Source organism: Vulpes lagopus, chromosome 4, assembly GCF_018345385.1.
Source record: "Vulpes lagopus strain Blue_001 chromosome 4, ASM1834538v1, whole genome shotgun sequence".
NCBI classification, from domain to species: domain Eukaryota; kingdom Metazoa; phylum Chordata; class Mammalia; order Carnivora; family Canidae; genus Vulpes; species Vulpes lagopus.
In genome coordinates, this window is record NC_054827.1 from 32092083 (window position 1) to 32117134 (window position 25052).

Here is a 25052-nt window from a genome sequence, read left to right on the forward strand (position 1 = left end):
GAGCCCTGAGGAATGGGATTAGTGCCTTTATAAAGGAAGCTCTAGGGAAAGCTTTTCCACCATGTGATGTTACAGCTAGAAGATGCTGTTTATGAACCAGGAAGTGGATCTTCACCAGACACTGAATTTGTTGGTATTTTGGGAGAACAGCCTAAACAAACTAAGGCATCAGATCAGGGCCTTAATATAGTAGGTGTTCGATAAATATGAGATGGTCATTGAAGATAGACATTCCCTGCTTCTCTGGGCCTTTTTAACCTCTCTTTGCTGAGTCCAGACCAATGCTTCATCAATAGGTGGAAAGAGAGAGCACTTTACAGAGAAATAAATTGTAGCAATGAATATCAGTACAGAATTTTTGCAAAGACCAAAGCTTTTTATTCAAACTAGGAGTCATTGATTTTCTGAAGACATTACTCTGAGCCCTCGGGGGAGAGGACAGCCTCGTTGATACTCTGAGTGATATAATCTATGTTCCAGGCATTGATACAGGTGAAGTTGATCCGACCGTTCTTAGGGATGTAGATATGCTTTTTCTTGACCAGGTATTCCACCTTTTGGGCTGGTGATAATCACAGGGTCTGAGATACTAACTCCCCTCTAGTCAGGGTGTATTACAGGGGATAGGAAGTGTCAGTATTTCTGGGGATCCAGAAGGGTCTTTAATACAGCTCTACTTCTCTCAGGAAAGAATCAAACTCTGAGGCAATGCTGGGGACTGGTCACCTGGTCAGTGAAGTTTAATACTCAAATACAATTCCATGGTCAGAAAGGGGAAGCTATGTCCTCCTAGACACTTACAGTTGAGCCCAAGATAGCTCTGGGGCCCGTTCTGGTCTGTGATGTGATCCCAAGAGCCAGGGGTTCCCAGGAGCCGGAGCTTCTCCTTCACCTTTTCCTTGATCAGCATGATGTTCTCTACAAGCTCTTTCAGACTCTGCTTCCTGCCAAAGGGAAGAGAGCAAGAAATTAAAGTAAGAGTTTTCCCCTGCTCTCAACCTCCTCATTTCCATTCCACTCTTCTTGCCTTCAGAAGCCCCAACCACAGTGCCTGAGGGCACGCTAGTGGAGCCCAGGGCCCGGGGTTGGTTGGTTACAAATGGGAGGAGAGTTTCAGCTCATATTAATTTAAGCAAGCCAAGTAGGCTTGTAGGCAGATTTTGCAGAATAGCAAGTCCTTGATGCTGCCTAACCTCCTGCAATCTGAAAGGGTTCAAATAATTCATTGGACTATGTCCCAAAGAATGTCCTATCACCCACTCCCCCAAAATAAAGCAATCTTTGACATAGCCCCTGCTAATGGTATACAATGAGTCCTCAGCAAATGTTGATGAATGAATGGAGTCAAAGAGGCAACTGGGTCGGGAGAATTCTGTGAACCAGCAAGTCTATACGTAGGTCTAGAGACTCTGCCATCCCTTCCTGCCCCCACCCTTTGCCCTTACCATTCTCCCTGAAGAGCAGGGTTACAGAGGATGGAGGTGATAATGCGAGCACCTCTAGTAGGAGGGTTTAGCCACAGGGCCTGGGTGAGATTCATCAGCTGGGAGAGGACGCATAGCAGGAGCTGGTTGTTGAGTGCCACCACGACCAGGACCCCCACTCCTTCATCTGCAGCATTGGGACAGACAGCCCTTAAGTCTCCTCTATGACCAGGGCTTTCCCTTATGACTCTACCTTCAACCTGCAGAAGAGAGGGTTGGGCTACCTGGCCCTCCTCCCGGCACAGCCAAACAGATATCCAGACCCCAGGAAGTTGTCAGAGGCTCTTCTTCCAGAAAAGATAGCTATAAGTAAGAGTCTCAAAGATCACTAAGCCCTCCCTCTCATCTTATAGCTGAGGAAACAGAGGCCCAAAGGGGAAATGATTTAACTGGAGTCAGTCTTGGGGCACCTGGGTGGCTCAGTCAGTTAAGCACCCAACTCTTACTTTTGGCTCAAGTCATGATCTCAGGGTCATGAAATCAAGCTCCTTGAGTTTCACTCTCCCCCTCTCCCTCTGCCTTTTCTCCCTCTCTCCCTCTATAAAAATTAAATAAATTTTTAAAAAATAACTGGAGTCAGGGACACCTGGGTGGCTCAGCGGTTGAGCATCTGCCTTCAGCTCAGGCGTGATCCTGGAGTTCCAGGTTCAAGTTCCACATCAGGCTCCCTGTGAGGAGCCTGCTTCTCCCTCTGCCTGTGTCTCTGCCTCTCTCTGTGTCTCTCATAAATAAATAAATCAAATCTTTAAAAAAAATAACTGGAGTCAGTTTTATTTTATTTTATTTAATAACTGGAGTCAGTTTTATTTTATTTTTTTAAAGATTTTATTTATTTATTCATGAGAGACACACAGAGAGAGAGAGAGAGAGAGAGAGAGGCAGAGACCCAGGCAGAGGGAAAAGCAGGCTTCACGGAGGGAGCCTGATGTGGGACTCTATCCCAGGTCTCCAGGATCACGCCCTGGGCCCAAGGCAGGTGCTAAACCGCTGAGCCACCCAGGGATCCCTGGAGTCAGTTTTAGTAGCTAGTTTTAGGAGCTGAGCTGAGACCGTATCACAGAACCTGACTTGTAGCTCAGTGCTCTTCCCTTCTGCCTCCATGGGTGCTCTCTCTGGAGGCCTTGGCTCTCTCCTGAGGGCGGGAGATGTCAAACACATCATTTGTGCCTTGGCTATGGCACCACTTCAGCACTAGGACTTCCCTTCCCCTCCTGCCCATAGCATACCATAGATGCCAAAAATCTTGGACAGAGACTGGCTGCAGAAGAACTCAAAGTCCTGAGACACAAAGTATTGTAAGAATCCAGTATCTTCCTCCAAGTTCCCGGTGGACAAACCTTGATAAGGAATGTCAAAAAATGGGAATATCTGCTTGCTCTGTAGAGAAAGAAAAATGGAAAAAGAATGAGGTCAGTGGAGGAGATGGTAGATGGAGAGAGGGAGGAAAGTCGGCCAGATGTTGGGCTCACCTTCATGCTGGCTATCAACCTTGCCCACTGACTCTGTGTCAACTTGCAGTCACCAATGTTCCCAATCACAAAGATACAGCCTTGCGGGGCCTGCTGCAGGTAGACACTGTCTCATCAGGCACTTCCCCTACCAGGTGGGAGTGGAACTAGGACACATGGAGAAGTGATCCTCCATGTTGGTTCCTACTAAAGGGCCAGGCAAATCCAAGCCTAGTAAAGGCCTTCCATGACAACAAGGGAGGAGGGGATGAAAGGAAAATAAAATCGTAATCAGGTCTGGGGGGAAGGTTCTGAGCAGTGCCCCCTACCTCCGCCACATCAAGAAGCACACTGGGGTCCATGCACAACTGCTTGGAATCCCACAAGGAGTATTCACAAACTGTAAAGCCCATGTCCTGGAAGACGAGTCCATGTGATTCTGTAGGAACACAGCCCCCCTTCAGCTGGTACAGAGGAAATGGAGGCAGACATGTAAGAGAATGGGTCTGAGGGTCACTGGCTGAAGGTGAGGCAATAACAGGAAAGGGATGAGCATGCTTGGCTTGTCCACCATCTTGCTCATGACATAGAGTGAGAAAGGCAACGTGAAGATTGTGAATGGGGTGGAAATCAGGAACAGGAGAGAGGGGTCTTCTGTCACCCTCATTTTGCAGAATACTCACCTTTTTTAGAAGAAATGATGTAAACTATTCGAGAATCTTTACGCCAGATTTTGAGGAACTGGGCCCCAAGTTGGAAGGCACCATTGTCACCAACAGTGTGCACGCCCCCTACCTGCCAGCAGAAAATAAGCAGACATAATTCTTGAAGAGTAATCATAAGGATCCCTGGGTGGCTCAGTGGCTTAACGTCTGCCTTCCGCCCAAGGCGGTTTAGCCCCGCCTGCAGCCCAGTGGGTGATGCTGGAGACCCTGGATGAGTCCCACGTTGGGCTTTCTGCATGGAGCCTGCTTCTCCCTCTGCCTTTGTCTCTGCCTCTCTTTCTCTGTGTCTCTATGAATAAATAAAATCTTTAAAAAAATAATAAAAATAAAAATAAAAAAAAAGTAATAATGATGTTAGTACTGCCTCAGATTCAGATTATTCCTTTCTTGAAAGAGCTTCCAGACTGTTCCTTTCTTGAAAGAGCTTGTACATCCACAGTGTAGGCTGGTGCAGAGAACAGGGGCTCCAAGTTCGATCCTGGCTTTGCCCTCCACTGACTAAGTCTCTGGACTCTGAATCTCAGGGGTCTCCTCTGTCAATGCCAAGGAGAGCTCCAGGGCCCCAGAGCTCCACTTCCTGTGTCTGGGTGAATAAGCAAAGGGCCCTTCACCTCACCCTGTTCTCCACAATGACTTGGTTGTACTTTCCAAAGAGGAGTTTCAAGGAGGCCTCCGTGAATGATTTCATGCCCATCATTGGCATATACTCGTAGTTCAGAGACGGGTCCTGCGATATCTGAAGCCGGATCTTGGGCACCACAGAAGAAACCCAGGGTTGGCCTTCACTGGTCATGCAGACTGTGAGGGAAACCATAAAGGGAGCTCTGGATGCCCGGCCTCAGGGCCTCCAAGTCAGGGCTCTGTAGACAGCCCACAAACAATGCATTGGTCCTGGCTTTCTTGGGGCTTTGAAAAGTTGCCTAGGAAAAGACCTCTTCCTTTTTTTTCACTTCCCCTTTATAAAAACAATGTACTATTAGTGAATATGTATAATTTTTGTCTTTTTAAAGATAGTTGAAGCCTAGGCCATTTTTTTAAACTTATGCCGCTTTAAAGGGCAAACATGACATACCACATGGGAGTTATAGACACACGAGGATAAGCAAAGGCAACCCTGACTTTCACATTGGGGAAGGTTGGCTGTATTTCAGAAGAGTCATTTGGGGGAACCACCTTTAGTTCAGAGGAGGGGAGAAGGAAGAGCCTGAAGAAGTGTAGTGCCCATGTGGGCTCCCAAGCATCAAGCTGAAGAGAAGAAGCCATAGCACACACCAAATCCCTGGAAGACCCCAGTGAAGGACAAAAGGCACAGAATGACCTGGTAATCTTTTGCACTTTTCCCCACTGGGCAATTCTGTTAACAAGAACAGAGTTCTCTGCTTGCAGAAGTGTGGACTATATCTCCCAAGTCCTCTTTGGCAGTGCAATACTGTCCTCTGGGGGTGATCATGATATGAGTACTAAGTCTTACACACCAAAACCACAAGGTATCTACCTCTATAGGCCAAGAAAATCTTGTTAGGACAATCGTCTTGCTTGTAGGTCTTTAACAAGCTGCCTTCTAGCTTCTGGGCCAAGGGCACATCCAAGAACACAGAAAGGGTGGGCATCACTGAGATAAAAGTACAGCCAAGACTAGGCTGTTCCCTGCTCCTGCCCCAAAGCCTTCTTCTAAGCCTGGCCCAGCCAGGCTTGTCTCTTCCCAGAACCCCAGCAGATCCAATGCAGAGGCTCTGGACAACTGGTTACCAGAGCAACAGAACCCTACAAGTCCCAGTCTCCTTGGTGGCGATCCCCCAAGGCTATCTAGGTATGGGAATATTCTGTGGCAGTTGAGGAGGATTCCCTGAACAAGTGGGCAGAGATGGTGAGGGGAGGGACAGAGGACCTGGAATTCCCAGGCACCTTCTTTCTCTGGCTCCCAGTTGCCCAGTTCAAAGTAACAAGGCAGCCCCTTAGAAGACAGGGCAAGGCAGGCAGCCCATGGGCCACCAGAGGGCTTCTCTTGCAGAAGTGAAAACCTCAGACCTAGCAATAATGCAAGTGGAAGGATATATTTAAAAAGCTCCTACTTTCATTTTGCTAAGGGCCCAAGATTTTAAAAGTAATAGAAGGAAAACACTGTTTTCTTCCATAGTTATTTTTTAAAGATTTTATTTATTCATGAGAGACACAAAGAGAGAGGCAGAGACACACAGGCAGAGGGAGAGGCAGGCTCCATGCAGGGAGTCCAAAGTGGAACTTAATCCCGTGACTCCAGGGTTACGCCCTGGGCCAAAGGGAGGTGCTCAACCACTGAGTCATCCAGGCATCCCTTCCACAGTTATTTTATTTATTTATTTTTTATTTATTCATGAGAAACAGAGAGAGAGAGAGAGAGAGAGAGAGAGAGAGGCAGAGACACAGGCAGAGGGAGAAGCAGGCTCCGCGCAGGGAGCCTGACATGGGACTCGATCCCAGGTCTCCAGGATCACACCCTGGGCCGAAGGTGGCACTAAACCACTGAGCCACGGGGGCTGCCCCCATAGTTATTTTAAATAAAGAATCCTATGTTTAGAAACAGTGTAATCTTCAATTCAGGAAGCCAATCCTATTTTCTCTCAGTTCTAGAGTCAAGACTTCACATTGGTTAACTGTGTCAGTGGTGGCCGAGCAGCAAGTGTAGATGGCAGAAATCAAGGGTAGACAGAGAAGGCCTCTGTAAGATCAGTCTTGCATTTTGCTTTCTTCTTTTATTTTTTAAAAATAACTTTGTAAGTGATTATTGTGGACACTGCTGGTGTCTCCCGCAGATACCCTTTATAGCCCTACTGGTAGATAAGGCTTCTCTTCCAGATCCACCTTCTCTGGAAAATAGTTGTTGGCTAACAGGGGGTCAGCTCATCTGGAAACCACCTGGCAGTTTATACCCCCACCAACTGGGGAGCGGGGACAGCCAATGACTATCTCAGCCAGGCCAAGCCTCTTGTCTTGGGATGTCTCTTGGCTTGATTTGCACTTCATGGCCCACCTCTAAGTCAAGTGAAGGCTAGACTTAACCTAGGACCACATCCTTGTGAGACCTCCTGTCCCCCTCATGATTCCGCTTCCTTATAGCTTCCTCCTACAGTGTACTCCCTCTGCAGATCATGACCTCCAAATTCTTTCCTCAGGCTGTGTTTTGGGAACCTGCTTTGCAACAAATGATTATGAAAATCACCCCTATTATTGTAGAAAACCTTAAAACCTCAAAAACCTCAAAACCTCATCGGTAATGAAAAACACTGATTTGCTACAAACAATCTACAACCACAGTTAACATTTTGGTGTACCCTCTTCCCAGTTTCTCTTTTATGATGTTTATATTTTAAGATAATTATTATCAAATTTTACATGTAATTGTCATCACACATTTCTCACTTCACATTTCAGTTGTGAGAATTTCAACATGTGCACCATCAGCACTGTTTCTGTTGCAAGTAATAAAAAACCCAACCCAAACTAGCTTAAGCAAGAGAGATCATTTATTTTCTCTATAACTGGGCAGGCCAAGGCACATCTGACTTCAATCACAGTTCAGTCCAGAGTGTCAAAGTGTCACCAAGGCTCCAGCTTAATTCCCTGTGATTTCCTTGGTTCTGCTCTTCTGGACGCTTCAGCTTTGTTCTTCAGCTGACTCTGGGCACAGAGGAGCAAGAGTGAATGTAGCCAGTGTAAAATGATATGCATTTGAAAGAAATTTATATCACAGCTCTATTTGCAAATAAATGAAATGCCAAAAAAAATAAAAAAATAAAAAAATAAATGAAATGACAACTACCAAATGGATACTTAAATTAATAATGGGACATCCATATAACAGAATTCCCTGCGGCTGTTAAAGGTAGCCCTCTGTGTACAGATGTGGAAAAATCTCTGAGATACCCCCCCTTAGGTAAAAACAAGGGAGGTACAGAATAGAGAGCAAAGTGCAGGAACATTTGGGAAGGTGCGGGAGGTGGAAGATAAAAGACACATTTGCGTGTGCATATGCAGGAAAAGCTCTGGAAGGATACACCAGTAGCAGGTAACTGTGAATGCCTCTGGAAAGTAGAACTGAGTGGCTGATGGACAAGGACAGGGAAGAAGGCTGACTTGCTTTTCACTGTACACCATTTTGTACTTGGGAAATGCTGAACCAAATGCATAGATTTCCCATTCAAAAACTGTTTATGTTTTTAAAAATGGCTGCAGCCTCTCCAGGCAGTACACCTTTACTATCCAGAGGAAGGGAGAGCATCTCTTCTCTTAGGTCCCTGGAAGAATGAGGACGTTTCCTTCCCAGAAGCTCCCAGGCCCATTTTTCCTTTCTCCTGGCTGCAGTGAGTCACTGGTCCATCTCTGATCTTATCATGGTCAAGGATGGGATACTCTAGTGAGTTTAAATAAATCACCTAGAGCTGACAGTGGGGTGGATCTCTCCCAGACCACACAACTAAGAAGGACAGAAGGTTTACCTAAAAGAGATCTCAAGTGTTCTTAAAAATGGGAGAGGGGAGAAGGGATGCTAGGAAGGTGGTGAGCAAGTGTTCACTGCATTATCCATTCCAAAGTCTTTATGTTTGTGCTTCCAAATCCATTAAACATCCAGGGTCCTCATTGCTGTTTCAGCAGCAATAGGATGCAGGGAAGTTGTTTTTTTTTTGTTTTGTTTTGTTTTAAGATTTTATTTCATTATTTGAGTGAGAGAGAGAGAAAGCAAGAGCGAGGTGAGGGGCAGAGGAAGAAGCAGACCTCCCCGCCCCCCCCCCGCCCCCCCCCCCCCCCCCCCCCCCCGCCTGATGCAGGGGCTATCCCATGACTGGGATTATAACCTGAGACAAAGGCAGATGCTTAATCGACTGAGCCACCCAGGTGCCCCAGGGAAGTTTTTCTTTGGACTACCCCAGACCATGTAGTGTGACAGGAGGTGGGAAGTCATCACAGAGGAGTTAACTGGCTTATGCCAGAGGCTCTGCCTGGGAGCTGATTAGCCCATAACTGGGAATGGAGTGTACATGGCCCCAAGTTCCCCTCTCTCAGTAGCCCAGGTACAAACATGGTTAAAATAACTAGAATAACCTGCCTTTTCCTACACAGTATGGATCACTAGCTGGTCATAGTCTTTCTCAGTTGTTCCTGACCATTCTTAGGGTGTTCTTGTGTGACTGGGGCGGGGGGGAATACCTTCACATTCATGCAGTCCTAACCCGCCTCAACCACATCTGTCTCTTAAGACATCACTTGGATTCAGCATTTCCCCACTGCCACAGATATTGGTGGTCACTCTGACAACTACACAACATCAGTGTGGATGCTGAGGATCCGTTCTCTAAAGCCTCCAAAGCAATAAACTCTCACTTACCAGAGCAGTCAGTACATGTCTGTAACCCTCAGAGCCTCCTGAAAATAGTTCCTTCAGCCCTCATCTACCTCCTCTCTTGGCCACAACATTCAGACATAAGACTTCCCCCCCTGTCAAGTAGAGACTCACAGTAGAGTGGACAGAGGAGGGTCTTGGGTGCTATGCAGATCTGGCTTTCCATCTCAGCTTTTCCCCTTAGTACCCACATACCTTTAGGTAAGTGGTTTAAAATCTCTCTTCCCCAGTGTACACATTTTTTTTTAAAGATTTATTTATTTAGAGTGCATGAGCAGCAGGGGCAGAAGGAGAGGAAGAGAGAGTCTCAGGCAGACTCTGTACTGAGCACAGAGCCCACCAAGGGGCTCTATCTCATGACCCTGAGACCACAACCTGAGCCAAAACCAAGAGTCTGCTGCTTAACTGACTGCACTACCCAGGTGCCCCGATGCATTTTAAAATGGGGATAACAAATATTATAGAATTGTGTGAGGTTTATTGTGGAAATGAGGACATCCCTCAGGCTATCAAGAGACAGAAACTACAAAATGAAGTTTCAAGGAGGAGTTGACTCTAGAGTTTATAACATGGAGTACTTGGGAGGTTCAAACTGATATTTGAACAGACTAGATTTTTAAAGGTTTTTCTTTTCCCCCAGAAAATTGAAAGTCCCCCATCTTCACAGTCTAGTAACCATGCTCACAGAAGCTGGCTACTAAAGTAGAATAGTCCTCACAGGGCAATCTTCCCATAGCCCCCCTCAGGCTCAATCAAGGAACACAAAGGGTAAAGAAAAATCCTAAAGGGGGGAGAGAAGGGCGCCCTTATTAGCTGATCCAAAGAGCTAATTCTATTGCTAGGAACACGAGTCAAAAAAGTGGTTGCACCTTATGTCCCTATCCACATAAATGAGGTATGTGTGCTGAACCAGTGATCACTGTGTGCTGCTACCCTTCCCCACTAATCTAGATGGGCTTTATAGCCATTTCTCTCCCAGCGTCGAACACTGGATGTATTGGGGAATAGTTAAATTCAGTTTTAGTCCATAAGCTGCAGTATAATGGGTAGTTTCTTTCAGATGAAGATGCACCTCACCCAGAGCTCCTAACTCTGAGCTGGATGTTGGTTGTAAGTTTGGGTTGTTCCCTTTGGGGAGGAGAGAGTGAGTTTTTACTTGCACATGAAAACATTGTATTATGTTAGTTTTGACCATTCTTAAAATTACATGTTTGGAGAAAAAAAAAAATGAGCTGATGAGCTTCCAAAAGTGGAAGTTGGTGATTTTTCACTAAGTCTACCTGGAAACCCTTTCCCTAGTCTTTCTGGTAGCAGCCCCCACCCCATTCCCCAGCTTTGGTCTGTGATTCCCCAGTGCCAGCGCTTGCTGGGAGAAGACGCATGTGGTTCAAGCCTGTGCTCTTGGAGTCTTGTTGGAACTGGTGGAGAAGAGCCTTTCATTACTCTCTAATCATAGAGCTATAATGAAACGATCCAAAAGCTCTTAGAAGCTACTGGCCCTGCCATGTAGGAAATCCCGCCAAATGACACCAACAGCATGGGATGAGCAATTGGGAAAAACACATTTGTTAGTTGGCTCAAGTCTCTGATTCCTGTCAGTATCCCTTTAGATTCTTGGTTGCAAGCAACAGAAAGGAACTCTAGCTGATTTATGATTAAGAAGGATTTATTGAATAGATCTATGGTAGTTCACATACTGGATAGGGATGCTGGAGATTTGGAGCAGGAAGCATGGCCACCATCAGACCACAAAAGGAAACAGATGGGAATCCTACTGCTGAACATCAGATGATGTAGTGACTGGCCCCAACCTCACAGTCCTCTGCTTTCTATATCTCACTCTGAAGTCCTTCGAGTATTAAAGGGCACCACTTCACTTCTGACTCTAATATCTTGGGCAAGTTTCTCCTCTTTTGGTCAACTTTAACCTGAAATCTAATAAGAATTCTGGGAAACAGGATGCCCAGATTAACTAAGATGACAATGAGATCATCAACCCACCACATCTCTGATCCCCTTCAGAACAGTAGCTATGGAAAGAATGTTTTATACTTTCTGTCTCCATTTCTTCATCTTCCAATTTCTGTTGAGCCCCCCCCGCATCACTTCACCACCAAAGCTCCTCTTATCAAGGTCACAAATGGCTGCGTTATCAAATCCAATGGTGTGTTCTCAGTCCTCTTCTTATTTGGTGTGTCAGCAGTGTATGACACAACTGGCCACTTCCTTCTTAAAATACTTCCTTCCCACGGCATCCCTTCCCTACTTACTGTTGCTTCTTCTTTCACCCTACTGCTGCTGCTTCTCAGTTGGCTTTGCGGGTTCCTTCTATTTCTGACCTCTAAATGTTATAATACTCCAGGGCTTGGTACTCGGAATTCTTTTCTTTTTTCATGCCTGGAGTTGTTTTATTTTTTCCCAGCTTTATTGAGATCCAACTGACATATAATAAACACTGTGTAAGTTTAAGGTGTACAGTGTGTTGATTTGATACACTCTGAATTTTTCTCTCCTCTGTCTATGGGCACCATGCAGGTGAGCTTATCCACCTCCATGAGCTTAAATATCCATCTGTCAAATTTATATATCCAGTTCCAACTTTTCTCCTAACTTACAGATTTGGAAATCCAAATGCCTATCCATATTCCAACAAATAATTAATAATTTTTCAAATTTATTGTGTTTATGAAACTAACTCATAGTTTCATATCCCACCTCCCTTGTCCCCTTCTTTCCCATTTTGGTAAATGGCAAGTCCATTCAACCAGGCGGTCAAGCCAAAAATCCTGGTCTCATCCTTAACTTCTTTTTTTCTTTTACACCCTACATTCTAGTCCTTGGAAAACCGTATCAGTTTTATCTCGTAATGTATGTAGACTCTATTCTCTCTGTTACTGCTGAGATGGATGACGACAGTGTACAATCTGTGTTTAAATGGATGACAGAGGGTATCTGTCAGAGGTATCTTTGTATCTGTGTGAAGATACAAAGACAAGAAGAAATGAGTTCTTTAGTAATGTTAGTATGGTTGGAATAATAGCGTATGGGGGAGGAGAGTGATGGGAAGTCAGGTAAGGAAGGTAGGCGCTGTCCATTTAATGTCACACCTCTATGTTGAGGGGTCTGAATCTTACCACAAAATGCTTTAGAAAGCCATTGAATGGTTTTAAGAAAGGGAATGACATTGTCAGATTTATATTTTAGAAGAATCTCTCTGGGGGCTTGTGGAGGATGAGTTGGAGGGTAGCCAGAACTCAGCAGGCCAAGTGGAGACTATTTTAGTTAATTTGGTTAAGAAGTGATGAGGGCCTGAGCTATGGCAGTGGCTAATGGGTAAACTTGCCAGTTGTCCTCCCTAAAAATACCAGGCACCAGACCAAGCATTGAGGGAGGTATTGGCAAGCAGGGATAGTCCTGAAAAATATCTGCTTAACTTAAACAATATCTTAAGTGTCAATAATAATTTGCATTTATTTTTGTACAATTTTTCTATCTCCTGTTTTTTAAAGAATTTTTCATTACATCAACTTGCAAGAGATGTTAAAGGACAACAAAGGCAAAGTTTAAATATTTTTTCATTTTATGAGGTCAGAAGTCTAATGCCAGACCACCCAAGTCAATACCAGCTATCCACCAACCCTACCAAGGGGATGACATAAGAGCAGGCTAGGGATAAGAATTAGTTTGTTCTTAGGACTAGTCCTTCCCAGGGTACCTGGCTGGCTCAGTTAGTTAAGCCTGCGAATCTTGATTTCAGCTCAGGTCACGATTTCAGGGTCCTGGGATGGAACACCGCATCATATCCATCTGTTCATCCATCCAGCTCCATGCTCAGTGGGGATTCTGCTTGAGATTCTCTCTCCTTCTCCCTCTGCTCCTCCCCCGCTGGAGTGTGTGGCGCGCGCGCACACACACACACACACACACACACACTTTCTCTCTCTCTCTCTCTCTTTTTCAAATAAATCTTAAAAAAAAACAAAACAAAACCTAGTTCTTTCCTGAAAATTAGAGGAATCCATCACTCAGCTAGACTCTGGATCTTGAGGTTGTTGGAACAGTAAAGTTCACCATCAGCTCCATATGTTTCTCCTTCCCCAAAAATGGTAGGAATTTCTCCATTGGAAAAGCAGCTGCCTACGCTTCCCTTAGTTCCCCAGTCTCCCTCCCTGTGGTTCTGGCACAATGTTCCAACATCAATTAAGTTCAGACTTGGGCCCAGGGGGAGGCCTGGGAGGAAGGGCTCACTCACATGACCCAGCAACTGGAGAGAAACTAGAGACACTGCCGGTGGTGTTGAGCTGATGTAAAGCTCTCCTGTTCCCACTTCTCTCTTCCCTGGGAAGAAGCGACCCATCCCTACCCCCTTCTGGGAATACCAACAGCGGAAGCAACAATATTTCAACTTGGTTCTTGCTAAAGAGATTTTGGGAACTATGTTTGCTGTGTCTTTGTGTGATGAAGGGTGGCTCCTCACTAGCAACTCAGAAGTAAATTGCTTTTGAACTTTTAGCTCCTAATTTTCTTTAAAAGATGTGTATAGGCCAAGAAATCATAGAATGACTGGCCCTAAGGCCACTGTGAAGGACAAAGACTGAAAGACCCAGTTCCTCAGACACCCAAGCATGAGTCTCCAATAGTTCTCTGGAAGAATAGTAACCCATGGCAGGTCATGAGATCTTCCTGAGCTTGTGGTCCATTGTATTTTGGGTTTTGATGAGAAATCTTTACAAACACCACCAGAGAGAGGCACCTGGCTGGCTCTGTCAGTGGAGTGTGCAACTCCTGATCTGGGGTCATGAGATCCAGCACCACGTTAGGTGTAGAGATTGCTTAAGCAAAAAACTTAAAAACAACAACAACAACAACAACAAAACACTACCAGAGAAGGACTGTTAGAAAAGAAGCCTTGGGCAGAATTGTGCAGTGAATCTGCATTTGTTTTCTATTTTTATATAACAAATTACTACAAATTTAACAGCTTAGAATAACACACATTTATTACCTCATAGTTTCCATGTCTCAAGAGTCTTCTGCTTAGGGTCCCACCAAGGTACAGTGAAGATGTCAGCCGGGGCTGCAGTCTCATCTGAGGCTGAGTGTCTTCTTCCAACTCATGTGGCTGTTGGCAGGATCCACTTCTTTGCAGTTGTGGAACTCATGGTGGTTAGCTTCTTCAAGATCAGCAACGGTATCTTTCTGACTTCTTCTATCTCTGACTTATGACCTTCTTTTAAAGGGCTAGCCTAATTAGGTCAGGCCCACCCAGGATAATCTGCCTTTTTATTAACTTAAGTCAATTGATTAGACCTTAAACCTTGAAGTCCTTTCATCTCTGCCATATAATATAACATAATCACAGGAGTGATATTCCATCACTTTGTCATATTATATTTCTTAGAAGCAAATTACTGGTCCCACCCATATTCAAGGGGAGGGAATTATATAAGGACATGAGTCCTTGGGTATTCTCAGAATCCTGCCTTACCGCAGAGTCTAAGTGCTTCTGGAGCAAACAGCTCTTTCCTGAGGGGTGACTGAAGTGGATTATAATCTTCAGAAACAGAACTCCCAGTTAAAGGATTTACAAGTGTCTCTAATGGTAGTTCCCAAATATATGTCAACCTGCAATCTCAGAATGTGACCTTATTTGGATTTTTTATTTTATTATTTTTTTTTCTTATTTGGATTTTTAAAAAGATTTTATTTATTTATTCATGAGAAACATAGAGAGAGAGAGGCAGAGACATAGGCAGAGAGAGAAGCAGACTCCATGCAGGGAGCCTGATGTGGGACTCGATCCTAGGACTCCAGGACCATGCCCTGGGCCGAAGGCAGGTGCTTAACCACTAAGCAACCCAGGCATCCCCTTATTTGGATTAAGGGTCTTTGCAAATATAATTAAGTTAAGGATCTTGAGATGAGATTATCCTGGATTAGGATAGGCTCCAAATCCAATGACATGTGTCCCTAAAAGGACAGAAAAGAGACACACATGTGTGTCAGAGGTAGAGATTGGAATATTGTATGTCTACAAGCCAAGGAATGCTAAAAATTTCAGAACCACCAGAAGCTAGGAAAGAGGAATGGGATTCCTCCTCAAAGCCTCCAGAAGGTGCCAGTCCTCTTGACACCTTGCTTTCAGACTTCTGGCCTCCAGAATCATGAGAGAATAAATTTCTGTTGTCCTAAGCCACCAAGGTCATAGCAACTTGTTGCAGCAGTCTTGGAAAACTAATACACTCATTGATCATTGTCCCCATGGGAATCAATGTCAAAGAGACAGACATGGTGGTCTCAGGTGCCACATGAACTCCAACTCTATAGAGATGCCAATCCCCAGAGATCAGGGGTACCCTATGAGGTACCAAAGCAAGACAGATTTGTAACCCAATGTATATTCATCACAGAATGTCAGCAGTTGCACATTCATTTATACCCTCTTTTATTATCCCTTCACTGATGAATTTGTTTGATGTGGTTGTGATTTTTAAAAAAAAAGTCCAAAATAATTCTGACTTAAACAAGATAGGAGTTTATTTTTCTTTCATTTAAGTGTCTTAATTAAACATAAGCAGTCCATGGTGGACAAGGTGACTCCACACTGTTGAATACCCAGGTTCCTCCTATCTGGTTTTTCTGTCACCTATAAAACATGGCTGCCATCTCATGACCTAAGGTGGCTGCTTCAGTTCCTTTTTTTTTTTTTTTTTTTTTTTTTTTAATTTTTTTTTTTTTTTTTTTTTTTATTTATGATAGTCACAGAGAGAGAGAGAGAGACAGGCAGAGACACAGGCAGAGGGAAAAGCAGGCTCCATGCACCGGGAGCCCGACGTGGGATTCGATCCCGGGTCTCCAGGATCGCGCCCTGGGCCAAAGGCAGGCGCCAAACCGCTGCGCCACCCAGGGATCCCCTGCTTCAGTTCCTATCATCACATCTGCCTTCCAACCAGTGGGAAGGGAAGAAGTGAATGTGGAGGATATGCCCTTTCCCTTTAATGGCAGACCTGGAAGCCGTACACCTCAGTCAGCGAGAACTTAGGCACATAGTCACACCTAGCTGCCAGAAGGCTGCAATATGTCTTTAGCAAGGCCTTGTGCCCAGCTAAAACTTAGGCGTTCTATCACTAAAGGAAGAAGGGAAGAATGGACAACTGAGAGCTGTCCACAAGAGACAACAAACACAAGGTCTGACTTACTTAGTGGCTTCTCAAATCTGGGGCCCAGGCAGAAGGGAAGAAAGGTCCAGAAATGGAAATCCACAAATAGATAGCACCCCTACCACCCTTCTCATTACAAGATGACATGGAACCTTGAAAAGGAATAAGATGAACACAGAAATGCTAGGAATATAGTATTCCTCCTTTTCCATCATATCTTCTGTTGTAGGTTGAACCATGTCTTCTTTAAAGATGCATTGAAGTCCTAACCCCTAGAACCTGTGAATGTGACCTTATTTGGAAATAGGGTCTTTGCAGATGTAATCAAGTTAAAATGAGCTCATACTGAATTAAGTTAGGCTCTACTCCAATGACTGGTGTCCTTATAAGAAGAGAGAAAACTGTGGGCACAGACACAAAGGGGAAGAATGCCATGTGAAGACAGAGGCAGAAGTTGTAATGACACAGCTCCAAGCCAAGCAATGCCAAGGATCACCAGCAACTGTGAGAAGCTACAAGATGCAACCAAGGATCCCTTCAGAGAGGGCATTGTCCTGCCAAAACCTTGTTATTTTACTTCTAGCCTCTAGAACTATGAGAAAAGTAATTTGTTATGCCAGTTCTAGCAAACTAATAGACCATCTTCTTTTCTGGTTCTTTAGGGCCCCATTCTAATGAACCTATACTATAATGTACCATAAAGTCCAAATAGCCAGAAGTGCCCTCTGTCCTAAACTTCTATCCAAACTTGGCTCATTACACATGCTGCATGGGAAAAGGAAGAGTGAGTCAAACCAGGACCAAAATGTCAGGCACAGGCCAGACCAGAGTTTGAATGTGAAAAAAAAGCCAGAAGGGGAGGTGTTTTGTGACATGGATATGAAACCAGAGGTACCAGTCTGAGGCAGGGATGAACCTGCAGAAAAAAGACCAGGAAGGACATGCCCATCCTGGCCAAAGACAAGTACAAGGTCTAGGCTGTCTGTGGAAGCAGGACTATCCACAAATCAAAATCAGGAGGCCTGAGACTAGTCTTTGCTCCCTACTTCAATTAACACTGGAGGAGCCCTATCATTTTCCAAACTGTTTTTGGAGAGACACAGAGAGAGGTGCAGAGACATAGGCAGAGGGAAAAGCAGGCTCCCTGGGGAAAGCCCAGTGCGGGACTAGATCCCAGGGCCCCAGGATGACACCCTGAGCTGAAGGCAGATTCTCAACCACTGGGCCACCCATTTGTTCTTCAAAACTAGACTGCATGAGCTGGGTAGAACAATAATAGAATCTCCATTTGATTCGCAGGCAAACAAAATGTCAGAGATGCCAAGTAACCTGCTCAGTGTCACATAACTGATTATCAGTGAGTGTGGAAGGGGAATAAAATGAAATTTTTAGTCTAGTAGATTGGGTTATAAGCTATTTGATTTCTATGAGGCTCTACTATTTGTTATCACTTCAACATAATATTGTAGATCCACCTCTGACAGTACTGGTATATTGACTGGTGCTCAATTCATGGCCATTTCCTTCTTTCTCCCTTTCTTATTTTTCCAGGTTCAAATTTGGCACTCTTTACACTACCAGTGTTGCCTGTCTCTGACTAAAGTAATATTGGCTACTCACAGTTCACCTCTCTAGAAGTCCGTTTCTTCATCCACGTTATCAAAGAGTTGAACTAAATCATTTCTATGCCCTCTTCCAGCTCTGATACTTCCTGGCCTTAGGAAAACTGCATTCCTGCTCCCTGGCTAGTCAACAGATGGACACTCCAAGCCCATGCCTGTTGTACCTCCCAACACCATCAGGGGGCGCCCAGCACCGTTTATGCTTGAGGTGGGGCAAAGACTGCAGTTGCGAAGCTCTCCACCTTGGACTCCACGGAGCTTTAGGTACCCTCAAACCCCTTCTAAAGGCAAGAGAGGAGAGAAAGTCAACCTTTGTCCCTTTACTTTATAGATGAGGACACTGAGGAAAGCGTTCTGATTTTCCTTAATGTCATAATAGCTAAGAAAATTAGATGGCCTTCTGGAGTTTCTGCTAATTTAACTGTTGCGTATTATGCTTCAAATAATTGGCCTGTGGTGAGCTACCTCCAGGGCTTCTTGCATGGGGTTGGCTGGGGCGGGGGGGGGGGGGGGTGTTGGGCATCAGCTGTACTCCCCACTGCAGTTCTCACTTCTCCTCTGGAGAGACAGGCAAACACAGACATAGATCTGCAGCCAGGAAGCCATAGAGGGAGCCCAGATTATTGGCTTTCAGGATCAAAACATAAAGGAACACTATTCCCATGGCCTTCACCAGTGCCCCCAGAATTAAAGGGAGAAGCTGCACCAACCATGGTCCTCCAGAAGAATCTTACCATGGGGAGAGTCCTAGGAAAGCCTGTTTTCAACCTCCTCCTTACCCTAATTCTGCTTGCCCCTTAGTGGTTCCACCTGATGCAGAAGGTAAGTCACCTCTGGAAAACTCAGTCACTCTTCATCCCCTCTCTGCTGAGCTCACCCCCTTCGCCCTGTCATTTCTGCCCATGCCCAGCTCCTGCTAACAGATTCTGGCAAGGCCAGGGTTCACAGGTGTTTTTGTTCTCACTGGTCTGTAAGTCTTCACCTCTCTAGGTTCAGAAGATGGGTGTTTGTCTTCCACAGTTCAAGTGCTTAGGCCCCGTGCTAGCAAACGCAGCGTTCTCAGCATCCAAGATGTAAATCTCCTTCAGCCTGACACCTAGCCACAAGTTGCTGGAGGGATGACCAGAATGGCTGACTCTCCATCTGTCAAATGCACTGGTAACAATTTGCAGATGGAGTCCACAGCCCAGTGCAAACCTAAACACTCTAAAGGAGCCTGACAGCTGGCACATGGGTGTGTGTCAAGCAAGATTCACGCAGTATGAGCTCTTGGATAACATTCAAGGACATTTCTACAAACCAGAGCCCCACTCCACTCCCCTCCCGCAAAATCATCCTTCTTCCCTGCCTAGGACTGACTGGACAACTTTCCTCAGCGATGTTGGAAAAATATCCAGAGATGGCGAGAGGAGGCCCTCTTACTTATTTCCAGGCCAAAGCAAGACTTCCTTCTCCACTAAGCATTCAAAAGTTGAGTCCTTGATAAGAAACCTCCCATACCTCAGACCCAAGAGATCTCACACTGCTCTGGACTGAAAAAGAGAAGGTCATCTTTGGTATGCAAACATCCTAAGAAATGAAACCTAGGATCCTGGAGAAAAGGGAGCAGCAGAGGCCAGGTCCAATTCACAGGGTCCGGCCATATGTGGAAATCCACTGAGTTTATCCTCAGGGTAGATCGAAGTTTTATAACTCTGGAGCTCCTGAATCTAGCAAGTTTATTGTACCCTGCTGTCACAGAGCACATTAAACATTTGATGATTTAGTAGCCATCCTGTAAATCAGCCTGGATGATGGTCTCTGCTTATGGTTTTTAAATAAGAACCACAAAATGATTCAGTGACTTCCATAGAAATTTTCTTTCCAAAGGAAATGGCCTGATAAGGTCCTTAAGAATTGGAATAAGGGGGGGATCCCTGGGTGGCTCAGTGGTTTAGTGCCTGCCTTCCACCCAGGGCATGATCCTGGAGTCCCAGGATCGAGTCCCGGGATCAAATCCCACATCAGGCTCCCTGCATGGAGCTTGCTTCTCCCTCTGCCTGTGTCTCTGCCTCTCTCGCGCGCTCATGAATAAATAAATAAAATTCTAAAAAAGAATTGGAATAAGGGGGGAAAATTATCAACTAACTAAACTTGTGATTCCAGGTTTTTTTTCCCAGTTTTATTTCAAAAGAATAACATTGATTTCTGCAGCCCAGGAAAGGGAGAGGTTGTGGAAAGGATGGGAAGCATCAGAATTTATTTATTTATTTATTTATTTATTTTATAATTTTTTTAAAGATTTTATTTATTTATTCATAGCGACAGAGAGAGGGAGGGAGGGAGAGAGAGAGAGAGAGAGGCAGAGACACAGGCAGAGGGAGAAGCAGGCATCATACAGCCTGAAGTAGGACTCCATCCAGGGTCTCCAGGATCATGCCCTGGGCTGCAGGTGGCGCTAAACCGCTGCGCCACGGGGGCTGCCCCAGAATATATTTATAACCAGACATTTGCCCAACACTAACGATGATCTGTGCCTCCAGACACACACGCGCACACACACACACACACACACACACACACACACACACATACGTAAATACTAGACAAAACTGGTTCCTGATGGCAACTGGGAGTTGACACACACTCCATATGCCCCGATCCTGAGCATAGCAAACTGTGTCCTCCTATGAGCACTGCACTCAAATCCTTTGGGCAGCATGGCTTTGCTACCCACTTGCAACTGGATTCCGTGAATTTTGGAAAGATGGAGATGCAGGAGTGGCAACGACTTAAGCTCCCTCCCCTTCATCCACACAGACTTTTCATCTTTTGTTTCATAATGAGTAGGAAGAAAGGGGCAAGGATTAATCTTAATTTATTGCATCTTTCAAAAGCCAGCTCTAAGAAGGGAGTAAGTGGATTATAGGGGAAAGAAATGGAGAAAAGCAGGCAGTAGATGAACTGCATTCACTAATATTTATTAATTTGATGCTAAAAGGAAAAGAAGGAATCCACTCTAATGGAATTCACCCTCCACCCTCCTCAAACCCTAAAGAAGTCCTCCTGACACTGCTGTGAGGTAGATCAGAGCTGTCCTGTATCCAAAGGGGGGAAGGCTGGTGCTTAGGAATCTGTAGTGATGGAGTCAGGGACAGAACCCCAAACCCGGACCTTTTATAGCTTTCTGCTCCCAGCCTTGGCCACCGAGCCTGAAGGACACTCAGTGGTCCATCAGGTCCACAGGCAGCAGAAGGAATGGAAGGAGGAGAGACCTCTTTGCCCTAAGCACGCAGCACAGAAGTGAGCAAGGCGACAGGTGGGCCACCAAAGCTAATGGGGACTCCGAGGGCAGCTGAGAGCGGGCTGCTGGATACTTCAGCTGCTGAGGTAGTGGTAAAATTCAGGGGTGGGGTTTAGAAAACTCTTCTCAGGAAGAGAGAGACAAGAGGATGGTGAAAACTCACTTGGTAAGGGTTGCCCCTCCCAACCTCCGCCTCCCCACCCCAAGGCCAAGTCATCAGTTTCTGGAGGTCAGAGATTTCCAGCTGGGAAGTTCCACAGGGCCCATTCTAAACAGAGGCCAGAAGAGGCTTTCCGAAAGTTCTGGATTGACAGAGTTGTTTCTTGTCGTTCAGGACCTAAGAGATTCCCCAGGAAGCCCTGAAAAATGGAGATAACATATCTTGGGGTGAGGGGCACAGGGTGGAGACAGGGCCAGTAGAGGGAAGGAGCAAAGGTCAGGGATGCTGGGAAGCACTTGTCCGCAATCTCAATCTCGCAAAAGCATCCGGGCTCCACCCAGCCACAAAATACCCACCCCCCAACTCCAACCGGGCCTGCTCCTACCCAGGAGAAGAACTGACACTCACAGTCCTCACCCCCTCCCCAACTCCCGTTTATCCTTCAGACCTCGAGTGGATTCTCACTATCACTCCGTAGCTATCAAACCTTTCAAAGAAACCAGAGCTCAGGCCTGGAGTCTGGGAAGGCCTCCAGTCTTCCCTGCAAGTCAAAGCCAGCCCAAGGGGTGGCAAGAGATCTGGGAGGCCAAAGAACTCAGCTAGAAAATGCGGAGCTGACCGAGCCGCTCAGGATACAGCCGCATTCCCCGGACCGCACTAGGTCCTGGGGTGAACAACACTCTGCTGCCCTCTTTGCTTCCGTCCTGGGGCAGGTGCTCGGCCGCGGGAGACGGAAGGGTCCTGGCTCCCATTTTGGTTCCCTACTCCAGGTCCCCCCTTCTTTCGCCGCAGAGACGTCTCCCACCCCACCTTATCCTACCGAATCCCAAACTCCCAGAAATGGCCCAAAGAGACGCCGAATGCCTGCTGGTCCTGAACCGCCGGCCTCCTCGCCTCGGTTACCTACCCGTCGAGCGGTGGGCCCTGGCTGGACTCCGCGGGGCTGGCCAGGGCCGCAGGGGCGGCCGAGGGGTCGCCAGGCGGGGAGGCGGCGGCGCGGTGCTCCTCCGGCCGGCAGCGGCACAGCAGGCGGCGGAAAGCGCTGCGGAAGTCGGGGCTGCGGCAGTAGATGAGCGGGTTGAAGGCAGAGTTGGCGTAGCCCAGCCAGTTAAGGGCCAGGAGGGCCGGGCTGGGAACCAGAGAGGGCCCCCCGAGAGCGCGCATCACGTTGGCCACGAAGAAGGGCAGCCAGCAGAGGGTGAAGGTACCCACGATGAGGCCCAGGGTGCGCAGGGCCCGGTGCTCCCGCAGAGGCAGGAGGCGCGCGGGCCGCAGGCCGGCCGAGGGCACCGCGGCGGGCGAAGCGCGCGGCCGGGCCGGGCCGGGGCACCGCGAGCGAGACGCGGCCGGCGGGGGCTCCGCGGGCGGGAAGCGGCCCAGCTCCCGGCGCAGCAGGCGCAGTTGGCGCGTCGCCACGAGGAAAACGCGCGCGTAGACGAAGAGCATCACCAGAAGCGGAAGGTAGAAGGAGACGGAGGAGGAGAGCAGCGCGTAGGGGATGTTGGAGGCGAAGGCGCAGCAGCGCGGGTTGGAGTGGCAGCGCTGCGCCTCGGCGTCCGCTCCCACGCGCCACCACTTGCTCATGATGGGCGCAAACGACACCGCGGCGGACACGACCCACACCAGGACCGCAGCCGCCCGCGCGCGCCGTTTGGTGACCAGGGCGCCGTAGCGCAGCGGGCTGGTCACGGCCAGGTAGCGGTCCACCGCCAGGGCGCACAGGGTTTCGATGCTGGCTGTCACACACAGCACGTCCACCGAGGTCCACAGCTCGCAACCGGTGGCGCCCAGAGGCCAGTGGCCCGTCAGCGCCAAGGTGGCCCCCGGCGGCACCACCAGGAGCCCCACCACCAGGTCCGCGGCGGCCAGCGAAGTCACGAACACGTTGGTCATGGTCTGCAGCCTTGGCGTCCGAGCGATGGCCACGATGACCAGCAGGTTGCCTCCCACGGTGGCCAGCACCTCCAGCGCCAACAGCGCCCCCGCCAAGGCCACCGCCCATGGCGCCCCTGGCAGCCCACTCGTGTCGGCGGTGTCGGGCGTCGGGGTGGGGGCGGCCGGCCACGAGGCCACAGAGCCGTTCCCGTGAGGCCACGGAGCCATCCCCGCGGCGCGAGCGGGGCGGGAGGGAAGGGAGAAGGGGGCTCCCTTCTGGACGGGTCCCTTCCCCCAGCTCAGGGAAGGGGACAGCGGGGCGTGGGAGCGCTTTCCCCGGCCTGAGCCATCTTCCTAGGAGACCCGGCCGGAACGCTCAGCCTGCCCCCTCCCACCCGCGTGGTGCCCCCGCTGGGGGGGGCAGGGGCGGAGGGGTGGAGGCCCTTAAAGGGGCAGCGGCCAATAGCCTCACCGAGCGGGGCGTCAGGAAGGGAGTCCGAGGGAAGGGGGGAAGAGAGATGGACGCCTGCGTTTTCCTTTAACCATATCTGGAGTAGCGACGCCCGGACTCCTCTGCCGCGCTGCGCCCACTCCTGCCGGAGCCACCGCGCTCGGTCCGCGCCGCGCTGGGTCCGCGGGGTTCCTGGACTCCGCACCGACGCCCCGGGAAGGCCCAGCCCAACGCTAGCAGAAGGGCGGGCTTCACCCCGCACACCCACCACCGCTTTGCCCTGTTACCAGGAAAAGGTAACCCTCGCAGGGCAAAGCACATCTTCCGCAGTAGCACCTCATGTACTTGAGTGTCCTTCTCTAAAATATTCTAAGTAGGGGCGCCTGGGTGACTCCCTCGGTTAAGCGTCTGCCTTGGCCTGGGGTCCTGGTCCCTGGGTCCTGGGATGGAGCATCACCTGCAGCCCCAAGCTCCTCACTCCCTGCTCTGTGGAGAGTCTGGTTCTCCCTCTGCCCCTTCCTCCGTGCTCATGCTCGCTCTCTTGCGCTCTCTCTCTCTCTCTCCCCCCGTTCGAAATAAAATAAAACAAAATCTTTAAAAAGAAAATAAAATATTGTAAGTAAAAGAGGGCAGCCAGTGTCTTCTCTCTTCTCCCAAGACCTCATTCCGATGGGATTTGTGCCCTCTTCCTTCTTCTGTTTCACTGTACCCTCCCTGTTCCTCGGGTTCTCTGTTGTCTTTTTGTTGTTCTTGTTCTTTTCAGTCACTGGAGAAATTCCATGTTTTCCAGGAGTCTTTAGCATTGCCTGCTCATTTAAATTTTGATCTGGCTCCTTGTAGACTGAGATGCTCAGGGTTTCAATGTCTCCATCTTCCCCACTGCTCATTGACCCCTTCACACACCTTTCCACCTCGAAAATGTCTAGATAGGTCCTTTCTTTTAAAATTCTCTAAAATTTTGGGCACCTGGGTGGCTCAGTGGGTTGAGTGTCTGCGCTTGGCTCAGGTCATGATCCTGGGGTCCTGGGATTTAGTCCCGCATCAGGCTCCCCCCTCAGGGAGCCTGCTTCTCCCCCTGCCTAGGTCTCTGCCTCTCTTTGTGTGTCTCTCATGAATAAATAAATAAAATATTTTTAAAAATATAAATAAAAAATAAAATTCTCGACAATTTCACATTTTAAAATTCTTTGAGGACATGTTGAAACTGAATAAATGGGTTTGAGGTTGAGGCTTGAGGCCTAGCCACCATCACCCCCCAGCCCTCCACAAATCTCCATCACTGCCCTTCCAATGGTAAGATGTTCACTCTATTTTCTTAAAGATTTTATTCATAAACTTTTAAAAGTCAGAAGACATGCAGCTGAGGAAGTCACACAAAGTCACACTCGCATCGTCTATTGTGTGAAAGGATAGGCCTGCTATTTTAAGGCCTCTTTAAGTTTCTCCTGCAGCTCCCCATCAGAGGCT

General features: G+C 47.6%; 2 protein-coding genes across 11 annotated transcripts; both read right to left on the reverse strand.

Annotated features, from left to right (window-relative positions):
* Positions 1–170: 170 nt before the first annotated feature.
* Positions 171–6026, reverse strand: GOT1L1 (glutamic-oxaloacetic transaminase 1 like 1). The gene is made up of 9 exons (XM_041752553.1): positions 5153–6026; positions 4274–4455; positions 3616–3727; positions 3262–3371; positions 2954–3046; positions 2711–2861; positions 1446–1611; positions 802–944; positions 171–562 (listed from the first exon to the last, which is right to left on the reverse strand). The coding sequence occupies exons 1-9, from the start codon at positions 5265–5267 to the stop codon at positions 414–416; spliced, it is 1221 nt and encodes a 406-aa protein (XP_041608487.1). The 5' UTR covers positions 5268–6026; the 3' UTR covers positions 171–413.
* ADRB3 (adrenoceptor beta 3) lies at positions 2727–24585 on the reverse strand. 10 transcript variants are annotated; one of them, XM_041752551.1, is made up of 4 exons: positions 22167–24585; positions 3616–3727; positions 3262–3371; positions 2740–2861 (listed from the first exon to the last, which is right to left on the reverse strand). In XM_041752551.1, exons 1-2 carry the CDS (start codon positions 23360–23362, stop codon positions 3724–3726), a joined length of 1200 nt encoding a protein of 399 aa, XP_041608485.1. In that variant the 5' UTR covers positions 23363–24585; the 3' UTR covers positions 2740–2861; positions 3262–3371; positions 3616–3723. The 10 variants fall into 10 exon arrangements, with proteins under 10 accessions (XP_041608484.1, XP_041608485.1, XP_041608482.1 ...); XM_041752549.1 differs by having other exon boundaries at positions 2840–3099; XM_041752550.1 differs by lacking the exon at positions 3262–3371 and having other exon boundaries at positions 2727–2861.
* Between the last annotated feature and the right edge of the window lie 467 nt (positions 24586–25052).

Coding starts and splice junctions, on each gene's coding strand:
- GOT1L1 (XM_041752553.1), bottom strand. CDS start 5,267: ATGCCCACCCTTTCTGTGTTCTTGGATGTGCCCTTGGCCCAGAAGCTA. Junction 945..1,445: donor CCTGCTCTTCAGGGAGAATG/GTAAGGGCAAAG, acceptor TCCCTTTGGCAG/GAAGCAGAGTCTGAAAGAGC. Junction 563..801: donor GAGCTATCTTGGGCTCAACT/GTAAGTGTCTAG, acceptor GATTATCACCAG/CCCAAAAGGTGGAATACCTG.
- ADRB3 (XM_041752541.1), bottom strand. CDS start 23,362: ATGGCTCCGTGGCCTCACGGGAACGGCTCTGTGGCCTCGTGGCCGGCC. Junction 15,005..22,166: donor CAGGGCCCACCGCTCGACGG/GTAGGTAACCGA, acceptor CTGTCCTTTTAG/GGACACATGTCATTGGATTT.